The sequence below is a fragment of the Telmatherina bonti genome (assembly GCF_933228915.1).
Source record: "Telmatherina bonti genome assembly, chromosome: 9".
Lineage (NCBI taxonomy): Eukaryota > Metazoa > Chordata > Actinopteri > Atheriniformes > Telmatherinidae > Telmatherina > Telmatherina bonti.
In genome coordinates, this window is record NC_136627.1 from 39,051,677 (window position 1) to 39,067,673 (window position 15,997).

The 15,997-nt window shown below is 46.2% G+C and overlaps 2 protein-coding genes across 2 annotated transcripts in view; both read left to right on the forward strand.

Annotated features, from left to right (window-relative positions):
- The window catches only part of ano7 (anoctamin 7), a gene marked incomplete at its 5' end in the record, with an annotated part of 34,412 nt that extends 20,217 nt beyond the window's left edge, over positions 1–14,195 (forward strand). Inside the window, 17 exons of the mRNA XM_079245830.1 lie at positions 2,482–2,592; positions 2,684–2,849; positions 2,940–3,030; positions 3,114–3,210; positions 6,787–6,930; positions 7,001–7,138; positions 7,220–7,318; positions 7,406–7,508; positions 8,884–8,995; positions 9,089–9,143; positions 9,670–9,767; positions 11,858–12,030; positions 12,109–12,314; positions 12,391–12,536; positions 13,525–13,615; positions 13,730–13,849; positions 13,968–14,195. Of these exons, the coding sequence (XP_079101956.1) occupies positions 2,482–2,592; positions 2,684–2,849; positions 2,940–3,030; positions 3,114–3,210; positions 6,787–6,930; positions 7,001–7,138; positions 7,220–7,318; positions 7,406–7,508; positions 8,884–8,995; positions 9,089–9,143; positions 9,670–9,767; positions 11,858–12,030; positions 12,109–12,314; positions 12,391–12,536; positions 13,525–13,615; positions 13,730–13,849; positions 13,968–14,132 (2,115 nt within the window). The 3' untranslated portion in view covers positions 14,133–14,195. The remainder of the gene's footprint in view (positions 1–2,481; positions 2,593–2,683; positions 2,850–2,939; positions 3,031–3,113; positions 3,211–6,786; positions 6,931–7,000; positions 7,139–7,219; positions 7,319–7,405; positions 7,509–8,883; positions 8,996–9,088; positions 9,144–9,669; positions 9,768–11,857; positions 12,031–12,108; positions 12,315–12,390; positions 12,537–13,524; positions 13,616–13,729; positions 13,850–13,967) is intronic.
- Positions 14,196–15,014: 819 nt separating this feature from the next.
- The window catches only part of eif4h (eukaryotic translation initiation factor 4h), a 74,282-nt gene continuing 73,299 nt past the window's right edge, over positions 15,015–15,997 (forward strand). Inside the window, 1 exon segment of the mRNA XM_079246347.1 lies at positions 15,015–15,114. Coding sequence (XP_079102473.1) covers positions 15,050–15,114 — 65 coding nt within the window. The 5' untranslated portion in view covers positions 15,015–15,049.

Below are 15,997 nucleotides of genomic sequence, written 5' to 3' on the forward strand. Positions count from 1 at the left end.
AGTTCCCGCTCCACGCGGCCCAGTTCCCGCTCCACGCGGCCCAGTTCCCGCTCCACGCGGCCCAGTTCCCGCTCCTCGCGGCCCAGTTCCCGCTCCTCGCGGCCCAGTTCCCGCTCCTCGCGGCCCAGTTCCCGCTCCACGCGGCCCAGTTCCCGCTCCACGCGGCCCAGTTCCCGCTCCTCGCGGCCCAGTTCCCGCTCCTCGCGGCCCAGTTCCCGCTCCACGCGGCCCAGTTCCCGCTCCTCGCGGCCCAGTTCCCGCTCCACGCGGCCCAGTTCCCGCTCCTCGCGGCCCAGTTCCCGCTCCTCGCGGCCCAGTTCCCGCTCCACGCGGCCCAGTTCCCGCTCCACGCGGCCCAGTTCGCATGTCGTCGGACCAAACAGTCGCACGCAGCAGCAATGTAAATTCTGACTTGAGTGTAGCTGCGTGATATGTGTCGACATGTCTGCGTCGTCAGATCTCTAAACCAGAATATGATGTCAATGAAAAAATCAGATCCTCTGCAGCACCGGGAAGATCAGACATGAAACGTGTCTGTCCGGCTGATGCTCCTCTTTTGCTCCTCAGATTCACACGTCCGCTGAACTGATGCGCTCTTTTATATTACAAACATAACGCGCTCTGTCTGCCCTGGGCGGCCGGTGCCCAGCGGGGCTGGTTCCTGCCGGTCTGGGCCCGCTGGGGCCTGTTCCCCCTGACTGTGGGGGACTCCGGTTGGGGCTCCGCTGCCTCCCGGGTGGGTAATAGCTGGCTCCGGGTGGGGTGGTTGGATCCTGTGCTTGGGGGTGGCTGCCGGCTACCTGAGTCTCAGGGTCCTCCTGGCCTGCTTCTTGCCTTTGTGTGTGGGCGGGGTTACGTTGACATGATCTCTCTTCTCTGAACACGTTCCACTCTGTATGTTCTGCATGTGACACAGTCACTGAGATGTGTGCAGGTTTATTTACCAACAGCAGCTGGTTTTCTTTGTCTCCCATTAATATTTAACCTGATAGTTTATGGTGCTCTTGACACTTCATAGTCTAGTCCTCTGCAGGTGGAATAAGAATCTAAGATCGGCCTGTTTTTCTATATTCTATATTGCCAATTTTACTTGATAGTTTTATTTATCTTTTATCTTTGTAAAAGTGTACATATTCCAGATTGCTTTATGGATAGTACCTATTCTATTTTATTATTATTATTTACTTTTTTTTTCTCTTACCTACTATTGCTGTTTCTATTTCTTCCTCTATTGCTGTTCTGAGCTACTGTGACAACAGAATTTCCCTTGTGGATGAATAAAGTCTGTCTAAGTCTAAGTTTGTGTCTATGTGTGTGAATATGTAGGTACATGCGTCTATATAGGCAAATGTGTATGGGTGTATATGTGTACGTTTATGCAGATGTCTGTTTTTTTTCCTCTTTCTCTTTCTATCTCTCTCTTTTTCTCTATCTCTACGAGGTGTTTTCTTTCTCTTTCCCTTTGTCTTTCTATTGCTCCTATCCTCTCTGGTCTGGTCCAGCAGTAGAAACTCAAAAATTTACTCAAAATAAATAAAGAAATAAAATAAAAATCTAGAAAATCAAGGGGATCATCATACCAGTAATGCCCCCCTTGGCAAAGTAAATTTCATCAGCAGAACACAACATCCAGATCATCATTCTGCTGCTTAAATGCTGGACAAGAGAAAAAAAAAGAGAGAAAACAAACAAAACAAATATAACAAAGAATACCAGATTCGCTAAATTGATGAATGGCCGGATAGATGGATGGCTGAATAGATGAAAGATAGATAGATAAATGGATAGGTGGATGTATGAATGGGGTGAGAGATAAATGGATAAATGGATGGAAAGATAGATGGATGGATAGATGTATAGATAGATGGATGGAAAGATAGATGGACAGATGGATGGATGGAAAGATAGATGGATGGATGGATATATGGATGAGAGATGGCTGGCTGAATAGATGGAAAGACAGATAGATAAATGAATAGATGGTAGATGGATGGATAAGTGGATGGACAGATGGATGGACAGATGGATGGATCTTTGGGCCGTGCAGTGTTAGGAACTAGATCAGGAACTGGATCATTCGGCGCCTTCAGGAAGGGTTCTCTGACTTCTTTTTTACAACTTTTTGGGAGTTTTTTTCAGACATATTTTGTCATTTTAATTTTTAATCACTGATAAAAATCAGAAATGTTTAAAGTTATTTAGTTTGAATATTTTCTACCATCGCAAAAAAATAAAAATCAGATCAAAACCAATAAGCTGGTCGTTTTGCGACGCTGCAATGATGATCGTGTTTTACTTTCACCCTGCTGAGTGATGAAGACTCTTCATTAGCCAGATGAGGAAGACTTCCAGACACAGATCCTGGACTTTGTGGTCCAGGTCCGACATGTGGCTACTTGCTTGTTTAGACTCAGAATGAGGAACATGTTCCTCCTGAGAGACCCCTAAGAACTGGTCTGAAGTGTCCTCCCTGTCCTCCAGCTGTATGAGATCCTGGCCAGGACTCCCTACGGCTCGGTGAAGAAGGGGGAGGTGGGAATCGACCGACTGGTCACTGAGCAGGTCTTCACTGCAGCGTACCCCCTGCATGAGGTGAACCCTGAACCCTAACCTTTGATCGCTGTACCCTGAAACCTGATCTGTAAACCTGAATCCCGGTGGGGAACCTGATTCTATTCTGCAGGGGGACTTCCAGCTGTCGACCCCTCCTTCACTTCCTGAATCTCTGGGTCTGAGACAGATCCTGTATGAGTACTGGGCCAAGTGGTCCTGCTGGAGACGGTACCAACCTCTGGACCACATCAGGGAGTACTTCGGAGAGAAGATTGCACTTTACTTTGCCTGGCTCGGTAATCATAGCAACAACATTTACCTGTCGGCTCATTGTGTGCTGTTGGTAACTATGACAGCGGTTTCTATGGCAACGATGCTTGCTTCAGGTTTCTACACCGGCTGGCTCCTACCAGCATCTCTGCTTGGGACACTGATCTTCCTGGTGGGATTCTGGCTCGTGGCTTCTGATGTCCCAGCGTACGTAGTCTCCAGTGTCTCTGGGGTTGTCATGACAACAGCAGCTGTAGATGTCACTTTCCTGATGGTTTCTGCGTTTGTAGGAAGGAGGTGTGTGAGAGTGGAAACACCTTCATCATGTGTCCGCTCTGCAACATCTGTTCCTACTGGAACTACTCCAGCATCTGCATAACCTACAAGGTATGTCCATTCACCTGTCTGTCCATTCACCTGTCTGTCCATTCATCTGTCTGTCCATTCATCTGTCTGTCCATTCACCTGTCTGTCCATTCATCTGTCTGTCCATTCACCTGTCTGTCCATTCACCTGTCTGTCCATTCATCTGTCTGTCCATTCATCTGTCTGTCCATTCATCTGTCTGTCCATTCACCTGTCTGTCCATTCATCTGTCTGTCCATTCACCTGTCTGTCCATTCATCTGTCTGTCCATTCACCTGTCTGTCCATTCACCTGTCTGTCCATTCATCTGTCTGTCCATTCACCTGTCTGTCCATTCACCTGTCTGTCCATTCATCTGTCTGTCCATTCACCTGTCTGTCCATTCATCTGTCTGTCCATTCATCTGTCTGTCCATTCACCTGTATGTCCATTCATCTGTCTGTCCATTCATCTGTCTGTCCATTCACCTGTCTGTCCATTCATCTGTCTGTCCATTCACCTGTCTGTCCATTCACCTGTCTGTCCATTCATCTGTCTGTCCATTCATCTGTCTGTCCATTCATCTGTCTGTCCATTCATCTGTCTGTCCATTCACCTGTCTGTCCATTCACCTGTCTGTCCATTCATCTGTCTGTCCATTCACCTGTCTGTCCATTCATCTGTCTGTCCATTCATCTGTCTGTCCATTCACCTGTCTGTCCATTCATCTGTCTGTCCATTCACCTGTCTGTCCATTCACCTGTCTGTCCATTCATCTGTCTGTCCATTCACCTGTCTGTCCATTCATCTGTCTGTCCATTCATCTGTCTGTCCATTCACCTGTCTGTCCATTCATCTGTCTGTCCATTCATCTGTCTGTCCATTCACCTGTCTGTCCATTCATCTGTCTGTCCATTCACCTGTCTGTCCATTCATCTGTCTGTCCATTCACCTGTCTGTCCATTCATCTGTCTGTCCATTCATCTGTCTGTCCATTCACCTGTCTGTCCATTCATCTGTCTGTCCATTCACCTGTCTGTCCATTCACCTGTCTGTCCATTCATCTGTCTGTCCATTCATCTGTCTGTCCATTCATCTGTCTGTCCATTCACCTGTATGTCCATTCATCTGTCTGTCCATTCACCTGTCTGTCCATTCACCTTTCTGTCCATTCACCTGTCTGTCCATTCACCTGTCTGTCCATTCACCTGTATGTCCATTCATCTGTCTGTCCATTCACCTGTCTGTCCATTCATCTGTCTGTCCATTCACCTGTCTGTCCATTCACCTGTATGTCCATTCACCTGTCTGTCCATTCACATGTCTGTCCATTCACCTGTCTGTCCATTCACCTGTCTGTCCATTCACCTGTATGTCCATTCACTTGTCTGTCCATTCACCTGTCTGTCCATTCACCTGTATGTCCATTCATCTGTCTGTCCATTCACCTGTCTGTCCATTCACATGTCTGTCCATTCACCTTTCTGTCCATTCATCTGTCTGTCCATTCACCTGTCTGTCCATTCATCTGTCTGTCCATTCACCTGTCTGTCCATTCACCTGTCTGTCCATTCACCTGTATGTCCATTCATCTGTCTGTCCATTCACCTGTCTGTCCATTCACATGTCTGTCCATTCACCTTTCTGTCCATTCACCTGTCTGTCCATTCACATGTCTGTCCATTCACCTTTCTGTCCATTCACCTGTCTGTCCATTCACCTGTCTGTCCATTCACCTGTATGTCCATTCATCTGTCTGTCCATTCACCTGTCTGTCCATTCATCTGTCTGTCCATTCACCTGTCTGTCCATTCACCTGTATGGCCATTCACCTGTCTGTCCATTCACATGTCTGTCCATTCACCTGTATGTCCATTCATCTGTCTGTCCATTCACCTGTCTGTCCATTCACATGTCTGTCCATTCACCTTTCTGTCCATTCATCTGTCTGTCCATTCACCTGTCTGTCCATTCATCTGTCTGTCCATTCACCTGTCTGTCCATTCACCTGTATGTCCATTCATCTGTCTGTCCATTCACCTGTCTGTCCATTCACATGTCTGTCCATTCACCTTTCTGTCCATTCACCTGTCTGTCCATTCACATGTCTGTCCATTCACCTTTCTGTCCATTCACCTGTCTGTCCATTCATCTGTCTGTCCATTCACCTGTCTGTCCATTCACCTGTCTGTCCATTCACATGTCTGTCCATTCACCTTTCTGTCCATTCACCTGTCTGTCCATTCACATGTCTGTCCATTCACCTGTCTGTCCATTCATCTGTCTGTCTATTCACCTGTCTGTCCATTCATCTTTCTGTCCATTCATCTGTCTGTCCATTCACCTGTCTGTCCATTCATTGTCTGTCCATTCACCTGTCTGTCCATTCACCTGTCTGTCCATTCAACTGTCTGTCCATTCACCTGTCTGTCCATTCATCTGTCTGTCCATTCACCTGCCTGTCCATTCATCTTTCTGTCCATTCATCTGTCTGTCCATTCACCTGTCTGTCCATTCATTGTCTGTCCATTCACCTGTCTGTCCATTCACCTGTCTGTCCATTCAACTGTCTGTCCATTCACCTGTCTGTCCATTCATTGTCTGTCCATTCATCTGTCTGTCCACTCACCTGTCTGTCCATTCACCTGTCTGTCCATTCATCTGTCTGTCCATTCATCTGTCTGTCCATTCACCTGTCTGTCTATTCATTGTCTGTCCATTCATCTGTCTGTCCATTCATTGACTTTCCATTCAACTGTCTTTCCATTCACCTGTCTGTCCATTCATCTGTCTGTCCATTCACCTGTCTGTCCATTCACCTGTCTGTCCATTCATCTGGCTGTCCATTCACCTGTCTGTCCACTCACCTGTCTGTCCATTCATCTGTCTGTCCATTCACCTGTCTGTCCATTCATCTGGCTGTCCATTCACCTGTCTGTCCACTCACCTGTCTGTCCATTCATCTGTCTGTCCACTCACCTGTCTGTCCATTCACCTGTCTGTCCATTCACCTGACTGTACCAGTCAGAGCTGGTCTGTACTGATCTGAGCCAGTCCGAACCGGTCCGAGACGGTCTGTAACAATCCGAGCTAGTCCGAACCGGTCGGTACCTATCCGAGCCGGTCCGAGCTGGTCTGTACCAATCCGAATCAGTCTGTACCAATCTGAGCCGGTCTGAGCCGGTCTGATCAGAGCCGTTCTGTACCGATCTGAGCCGGTCTGTGCTGAGCCGAGCCGGTCTGAGCCGGTCTGTACCAATCTGAGCCGGTCTGATCAGAGCCGTTCTGTACCGATCTGAGCCGGTCTGTACCGATCCGAGCCAGTCTGTGCCGATCCGAGCCGGTCTGTACCGATCTGAGCCGGTCTGTACCGATCCGAGCCAGTCTGTGCCGATCCGAGCCGGTCTGTACCGATCCGAGCCGGTCTGAGCCTGACTCTGTGGTCTGTCTGGTTTCTTTTAGATTTGTCCTGAGCAGATAAAATGTCGTCATGTTTCCATCTGAAGCACTTTGTAGGACTTCAGACACCTAGAATCTGGATCCTGGTCTGATTCGGGAAGGAATCAGACCAGGTCCCAGTCCACAACAACGTCCAACCTCGTTTGTCTGTGGATGCAGGCAGGTCTCCTGTTTGACAACGGAGGAACAGTGTTCCTCAGCATCTTCATGTCGCTGTGGGCCGTCACCTTCCTGGAGTACTGGAAGAGGACCTGTTCCACCCTGTCCCACCGCTGGGACTGCTCCGACTTCCAGGACATCGAGGTGAGGCGCTGCCTGCCGTAAACTAACTCTGAACTGGTCCACAGAGTTCCTGACTGTCCACCTTCAACAGGAGAGACCTCGCCCAGAGTTCACCGCCATGGCGCCGATGACCATGAGGAACCCGGTGACTGGAGCAGAGGAGCCTTACTTCCCCGAGAAGAAACGGTTTAACCGAACCGTGACGGGCTGCATGGTCATCATCATCATGGTGGGTCTCCTGACCTCTAACCTCTCATTCATCCCGGGGTTGGATCCTCTGAAGGTCTGAGATCTCGCTTCCTGTCTGCAGAGCGCTGTGGTGCTGATGTTTCTCATCGCCATCATTTTATATCGAACAATCCTCAGCATCATCATCTACAAGTCTGAGAACAGCTTCTTCACCATCTCAGTGAGTAGCAGAAAGTACCGCAGCTCCCTGACGGACTTCACAGGTCACGGACGTCCTGTTTACGGTGGTTTTTCTGCGTGTTTGCAGGCTGGGAGGATAGCCAGCCTCTCGGGATCCGTGCTGAACCTGCTGGTCATCCTCATGTTGTCCAGAGTTTACACCACGCTCGCCCACATCCTCACCCGCTGGGGTGAGTCGCCCTCACCTTTACTGGGTCGCCCAGGCCCGGATCATTCCCAGGAAGCGCATTGCATGACTTGAACGGGGACTCGAGTCAGATAATTACAACTATTAGGGGTTAGCTGTTAGCAGTTAACTGTTGGTGGTTAACTATTTGTGGTTAGCTGTTGGTAATTAGTGGTTAGCTATTAATAGTTAGCTGTTGTTATTTGTGGTTAGCTGTTAGCAGTTAACTGTTGGTGGTTAACTATTTGTGGTTAGCTGTTGGTAATTAGTGGTTAGCTATTAATAGTTAGCTGTTGTTATTTGTGGTTAGCTGTTAGCAGTTAACTGTTGGTGGTTAACTATTTGTGGTTAGCTGTTGGTAATTAGTGGTTAGCTATTAATAGTTAGCTGTTGTTATTTGTGGTTAGCTGTTAGGAATTGGTCGTTAGCTCTCAGTGATTTGCTGTTAGCAATGAATTACTTGTGTTTGGCAGTTAGTGGTTAACGGTCAGCTGTTAACTGCACTTTTTGGGTGTGACTGTAAAGTAACTGCTGTTGCCCCCGGATCTCCAGTTCTGGTTATATAGTCTAAAATCAGCTCTGTTCATACTTGTTAAGCTAGTCTTGCTTTAAAGGCCAACTACACACCCAAACTCATCAGATCATCATAAAAAATCGTTCCATGCCAATGGAAGACAGCCACTCTCAGATCAAGAAGAATGAGAAAACTGAGAAGACCAGAATCAGCAGCCATGAGGAGGTCATTAGTTGTTTTAATAGGAGCTGTTCCAGTACTGTGGCGGGGGCGGAAACCAGACTGGAACTGGTCATACTGGGAGTTTTGGGACAAATGAATGTAAAGCTGAGTAGAAACAACTTTTTCAATAATTTTGGAAATGATGGGAAGATTAGAAATGGGACAGATGTTATAATAATTAATTATATCTAAACCAGTTTTTTTTAATAACGGAGTAATGGTTGCAGTTTTAACGAGACTGGGAACAGTTCCTGTGGTTCGTGGGGAGCGAAAGATGGCAGAGATAAGATAAGAGAGAAAGTCCAGGACTTAACTAAAGCTGTAGGGTGGGCATCGAGTTGAAGTTTTTGCAACTGGGTCCTGGTCATGCTGTGGATGGTGCATTTCTTTGTGGATGGCGAGACCAGTTGTCCTATAGAGACGTTCAAGGTGGTGATTTTTAGCTTTTAAAGACCGGAGTTCAGGATTAACCAGGGTTTGCAAGTTGACTGTTTAACTTCAATAACCAAAACTCTTCACTCGAGTTCTGTTTACAGCACTTTGTTCTGTTCAGAATCTGAAAACAAACTTTGGTTCGTTGTTTGTTTCAGGAAACCAGACGTCTTTTTACTGTTTCTAGTGTCTGGTATTTGCTTCCTTTCAGAAATGCATCGAACTCAGACCAAATATGAAGACATGTTCATCCTCAAAGTCTTCATCTTTCAGTTCGTCAACTTCTACTCATCTCCAGTTTACATCGCTTTCTTCAAAGGCAGGTGAGAGTGGCTCCAGTTCATTTCCATCACCATCAGGTTTATTCTGCCTCCGCTCCGGGCCACTAAGCTACACCAATCCTGTCTGTGCCTCAGGTTTATCGGTTACCCTGGCAACTACAACACTCTGTTCGGAGTTCGCAACGAAGATGTGAGTTAGTCCCTCCCTGCTAATGATGATGATGATGAAGAATAAAAGTGAATCAGAAAAACCAGTCTGTTTAATGACTTCTGTCCAACTGTCCAATCTTCCAGACAGACAGAAAATATAAATGATGAAGATAAATTTAACCCATTAATCCAGTTTTTAAGACTTACTTCTTCTGGATGGATTGGATCCAAGTCATGACTCGATGTAATCAGTTGGTTTCAAAGTTCCCTGTGACAACATTGTTGTGAAGTGGCGCGATACAAATAAAGTTGAACTGAACTGAATTCTCTTTATGGTAAAAACTTTGCTCCAAACCCTGTTTGTACAATCTGATGTTCATCTTCTGCAACCTGGTGGACAAACGTGGTACTTCAATGATTCCAATATCGTATAGGAACAAACATTATGCAAATTATTTAGTTCTTTTGTTAAATATCAGGATAAATAAAGACTGGAGTTTTCTGGCCATTATTTAAACTGCCAGACACTACAGGGTTAAATTAATTCCTCTGGGTTTGTGTTCTAGTGTGGGGAAGGTGGATGTCTCATTGAACTGGCTCAGGAGCTGCTCGTCATCATGGTGGGAAAACAGCTGATCAACAACATCCAGGAGTTCATTTCCCCGTAAACCAAACACACAAACACAATCTAACATGGCTGATTGGATGGAAGCCCAGCAGGGACATCCACAGCTTTTCCTCATGCAATTTTTTTTCTTCCGTTGCCATAGCAATGTGCCCGTTTTGAATGTAGGTACTGGTCTGTGTTGGGAGGATTCCAGTAAACGTTGATCCTTGCATCCTCCCTGCTGAACGATTTCATGGGTTTGGATTTGGACCCAGATGTCCTGTGTCTGAATCAGAGACTGGGTGTTATTCCCACCTCCTCCATGTGAACAGCATGCTCTTGACGATGGAGGTCCCGTAATATCGTCGAAGGCAAAGCATTCTGTCCCCACCATAACCACAGGAGGTAGTATACGTCTGGCCGCCCACCAAAATGGGCAAAGAAAAAGAAGCTGTGGTGTGTTTAATGGCCTCTGGGACCTCAGTGTACTGGTCAGCATCTTTTTATGTGTCTTTCTGAGGCATGGACATCATCAGAAATTCTGTAGCCATGGTGATACCAATGGCATATTGGGACGTCCAGTGTGTCCACAAACCTAGAACGACTACCACTGTTGATTTAAGCTAGTCAGTATTACTTCCATTAGCCTACGACATCATCGTGTTTTCTGTTCGTCATTATCTTCATTGGAATGTATGATCAACTTGTAAGATCTGCAGTAACCTATCAGTGGTTGCTTTTTGTGCACACGTAATGATCTTGTGAGATGCTGTAAAAGTTGAACTAATGAAGTTTAATTAGGCTCCACCCCTCTCAGTTGCAACGCCCTTCATGTTGCGTTCAGGTGCAGAACAGATGTGGGAAAGCAGAGTAATGAAATCCCACTGAGCATGAAGGTTTAAATGCAAAATGTTGATGTTGTTGATATAAAACTATTAAATTCTCACATTCTGAAGGCGTGGCACACTGAAATGAGACCAAAGGAGGCATTTTGCTGTAGCTGTTTCCTGATAGAGTCTCCTCTGGTAGAGATGGACACCATTATGTTTCTGGTTCTGGTTCAGTTCTAAATGGCAAATAGACCGTACTTTTACAGCACTTTTGCAGCCATGTTTACCACTCAAAATGCTTTGCGCTGCATGTTACATTCACACCCTTACAGATACATCGGGGGGGCAACGCAGGGTTCAGTGTCACAGCCATTTCTGCTCCCTGACACATATAAACAAGGACGTCCGTTTCAAACGTCCTACATCTCTGTCCTCATACATCGATGTGCCTTTTACGCTGCTATGGTTATTAAGTCAGGTTATCCACTAGTGGGCAGTACTGAGTTCAGAGCTCACTTCCATGTTCTGACACCGGTTCGTAGCGGTGACGCAATGCTGTAAAGTTTTTCAAAACACTGTTTTGCTGTTCTCTTTAACGCCAATTCCATTAGATGCTTTTTATTTGGCGGTTTCTGTGTCTTCCTCATGTTTCGTTTCTTCTTCTCTGGTTTGTTCCATTCTCTGGTTGTGTGTCAGCTATACAACTAAACACTTCTGCCCGTGATTTCCGGTGGTATTGCTGCATTTTATGATAACTAACCACAGCATAACGTATGCAGGACATGGACAAAACTGTCTTGTGCATCCAGCATAAGTGCACCTTTAGGCATGTGGTCAGGGGAAGCCTGGAATAGATCCTTCCGGTTTGTTGACTGCTCTTCTTCCTGAGCTACAGCCCCTTGAGGTTCTACAGTCTCAGAATCTTGGTGCTTTCTGGCAAACCAGTCCAAGTTCACAACTGTTTAATCAGAACCAAACAACCTGTTTCCACCAACATGTCCAGGTCCACCAACAGGTCCAGGTCCACCAACAGGTCCGGGTCCACCAACAGGCCCGGGTTGACCAATAGGTCCTGTTTCCACCAACCGGTCCGGGTCCATTGGGGTCCCAATCTCACAGGATATGGTTGCTGTGAAATGTCAGGGATCAGGGTTTACTGGACCAAACCGTCCTGAGCCGGACCCGTTGGTGGGACCAGGACTATAGGGACTGATGAGTTGAATCAGGACTGATGACCCAAACTTGATGACGATGTGTGTCACATGATCCTTTGAAATCGAAGTAAAAAGCTGAATGTTTGAGCTCATTATTTGGCAGGAAGGTGAAGTCCTGGTGGCAGAAGAGGAAGATGAGTCCTCAGCCAAGGGAGAAGAAAGAGGAGGCTGAGAAGGATAAAGAGGAGGAGGAAGAGAAGGAGGAGATTTCTCCCTGGGAGGCGGACTACCAGCTGCTGGTCTGTGAGGGACTCTTCAGTGAATATCTGGAGATGGGTGAGTCCTCTTCTGTTTTATCCAGTCACTGGAACCCAGATGTAACGTTTCAGATCAAGACCATCCTCCTCTTCGCAGTGCTCCAGTTTGGCTTCATCACCATCTTCGTGGCAGCGTGTCCTCTTGCTCCTCTCTTCGCTCTCATCAATAATTGGGTGGAGATCCGTCTGGATGCCCAAAAGTTTGTGACTGAATATCGGCGCCCAGTGGTGGAGCGAGCTCAGGACATTGGCATCTGGTTTCCCATCCTGCAGTTCATCACGCACATGGCTGTCCTCAGCAATGTGAGACTGACTCCATGCCTGCATGTCCGTCCCGATGACCACTGAATCTCCATCTTTTATAAACTTGTATTTTCAGGCCTTTCTCATAGCTTTCACCTCAAACTTTGTGCCTCGTCTGTACTACCGTTACACCAGAGACCCCACTCTGACTGGCTTCATCAACTTCACTCTGGCTACGTCACCACAGAGGTACAAGCAGCAGCAGCATGACATACCCTGCAGGTAAGTTCCACAGCTCGCTGCTAACAGCACCATATATCCTGCAGGTTGCTTCCGCAGGTATCCACTAACAGTGCAACATATATCCTGTAGATATCTTCCACAGCTAAATGCTAACAGCATGACATGTCCTGTAGTTAACTCTCACATCTGCATTTTTGAGGGCAGAGTCTCTCAGAAGAAAAGATGGACAAAGCTTCACCAATCTGATACTAACTGGGTCTAAAATCTGTGAAACAATTTCCAAGAAATGGTCCTCAAACTTTCAAGATCCAACCATCGGTATTTTATAATATTGTTCATAGATTTGGAGAATTAAAAGGAATCTCTGTGAAGTGAGGCCAAGTCTTGATGCTGGTGATCTTCTGGTCTTCACTGGAAAAAAAACTAAACAAAACAGAACAGAAACATTTTGAGGAAGATGAAGAATTGTTTGCCAATCGGCTAATGATCTAAATATCAGTGAAATGATTGGGCATAAAAAAGCACCTCAGACATTTAGAGCCTCTCAGAAGTATATGATGGACATAGGTTCAACTGTCTAAAAAACTTTTATCTAAAATTTGGAAAAATTTTAGCAAAAGGGTCTGACTGCCAAACTGTGAAGCACTTGAGAGTGTGGACCTCCACAAAGCAGCTCATTTTCACCCATATTATGAAGAATTCTTTTCAACTCATTTGTTGCGAAATACTCCCTTTGACAACTTTTGTGCTTTCTGTATTTAGAAAGCCAATTTGTCTGGCCGTGGGTCAAAACGCCTCCAAAATTTGGCCTCCAAGCGTGCACCCAACTTGTTGTGAATGCGCTTTGAGTGCGCACCCCAAAGACACCCAAACACATGATTTGGCCTTCCAAAAGACAAGCCAAAATGCTCCAAAACGCATATGGCTCTCTGCTTCAACTATGTCTGGCAGCCAATGAGTTCAAATTCCCGTTTCTACAACGCTTGTACTTCTGCAGGTTTTGACTTTGTTCTGTGGTCTTCCAAAGGTATCACGGTTTCAGGGATGAGAAGGGTCAGTACCAGCCAGAGTACTTCCACCTCCTCGCGATTCGGTTGAGCTTCGTCATCATCTTTGAGGTGATAGTCTCTCACACATTCCTCATGATGACTGTGAATCACATTGAAGGGGAAGAGTAGCTGGTTTTTTTTTTCCTGTTTAGATCATGTTGTCTCATTGTCTTCTGTCCTCAGCATGTGGTCTTCTCCATCGGTCGTTTGATCGACATGATGGTTCCAGACATCCCTGAAGATGTGGAGATGAAAATGAAGAGAGAGCATTACATGGCTAAAGAGGCTCTGGCTGAGAACCAGGTGCAATGAAGCAGACTGAAACTCCTTCTTCTTCCTCTTCTTCCTTCTCTCCTCCTCTTCCTCCTCTGCTTGCTGCTGTACTCAAGTTTCTTAATAGTGTTGGATCATGTCTTTGCAGTCTTTGGGGAAAACCATAATTCCAGATGAGAAGGATATCCTGCCAGGTGACCTACGACATCGTGGATCCGGTATCTCACCACCACAGAGCAACTCACCTCCACCAAACCTGAAGGAGATCCCAGAGGAAACTGACCAACCAGGAAGCTGCACGGAGGAAGCATGATGTACCTGTAGACCTACCTGTAGAGCACTTATCCTAATTTGATCGTCTGTATACGCACCTATGATGTACCTGTAGACGTAGCTGTAGACAACTTATCCTGTTTTTATGACTTGTATATTGTGTGTATCAGGATAATTAATGACCCTAGAATGAAACCAAAAATACCCCTGCTAAATGAAGTCAGTATTTGCTGAGATGGTAATGTAAATACATTTCTTACAGAAGTACAATGTTTGGTCTGCTATCGGGTTTTAAGGGAAAAACTCTCTGTAAAACTGGATTTTTATGCATATTTTTTCCATTAAAGGAACCAAAAAGGCTTAAACTTTAAACCAGTTCTGCACAAGAAACTTAAGTCAAAGATGAAGCTGCATTTAATCTGACTTATGGAGATCAAGATTCTGGACTGGGTCTGATTCTGCTGGGTTCTTGCTGATCCACCATAAAGAGTTTTCAGTAAGCTGGAAGAAAACATGAAGAACACAGTAAAACCTAGGTATGAAATACTTCATTTAACCTGTTAGCCTACGATATGTGCTAAAAGTCCATCATTACCAGAACCAACAGGCTCAAAACCAGTCAGTTTTTCCCCATAATTTTTCTATTTTATTTTAATCTATATTTTGTTTGTTGATTTGATCCATTGTTTATCTGAACAATAGCTGTTGCAACCACTTATTCCCAGTTTGGAATCAATAAAATGATCTATCTCATCCACCATGTGTTTGTCACACACAAAAAGAAAATTTCCTTAATCAGGCAGATTAAATATGTTGTTTTATTCACTTATTATTTTGTCCGTAGTCCGTATTTTCTTGAGTTTTGTGAGTGCTTGCATTCCCGGTCAGGCGCTCTGCGGTCAGCTAAACCCGCTCTGTGTGACGTGTAGGACCTCCTCCTCCGACACAGCAGCAGTAATGGCGGACTACGACACCTACGAGGAGCGGGACCGGGCCTACGGCAGCTTCGGCGGCGGTAGAGGGTGAGTCTCCCCTCCGGACAGTTGCAGCGCCGTGTAGCCCGTGCGGGACAAGGCCGCTCCCTCCCCCGCTGCTGTTTGCTCCGGGTCTGGGCTGCAGGAGGGCCGGGCTCCTGAGCCCACCGGGCCCTGCGCTCTCTGCGCGGCCCCGCAGGTGTGAGTGGAGGCCGGGCAGCGCGGCTGGGAAACACCGGGGTCTGGAGCCACCTGGGGATGTTAGCACGGGAGGCTAGTGGCGCACAGGCTGTTTAACGCAGCCATGCAGCGCGGCGACGCCCTGTAAGCCCGACCCGGGTCGGTGAGGCGCGGGGTGGCAGCAGGTGGAGCCGGAGCGGGGCTGCAGGCTGCCCGCATGGCTGCATCATGTGTCCACACATCATCCACATAGAGAGCAGACATGGGGCTACGCAACGATCAGGATTAGATTTATTGATAATGAGGATGCAATCAGATGCTCATTTCCGATTAAAAACAGATTTTAATGTTTGATGGATTAGCAGGGAAAAGCAGGATTTGTCTTATTTATTTAATCAAAGATTTGTTTATTTGGTGTAAAGTAAATAATCATTATAATGCAAGTTTTATGACAGAAAAGCAGATTTAAGATGAAAAATCAGATCTTTTCTTCCACTTTGTGTTAAATAACTTGAAGATTAATTTTTATTTTCACGCAGAAAGTCGTGTTTTAGTGGCACATCTGAGGCTAAACCTGATCAAAGTGATTGATCAGAAATGTTTAAATATCAGAAATGACTGCTGACATCTGAAGTGATCAATGTCTCAGCAGAGAGGGACGAAGCGGGACGGAGACCTCTGTTTACAGGATTCAGACATTAAAGAGCTTTGGTCAATATGATCAGTTTTAGTATTGATAACCAGACTGAAC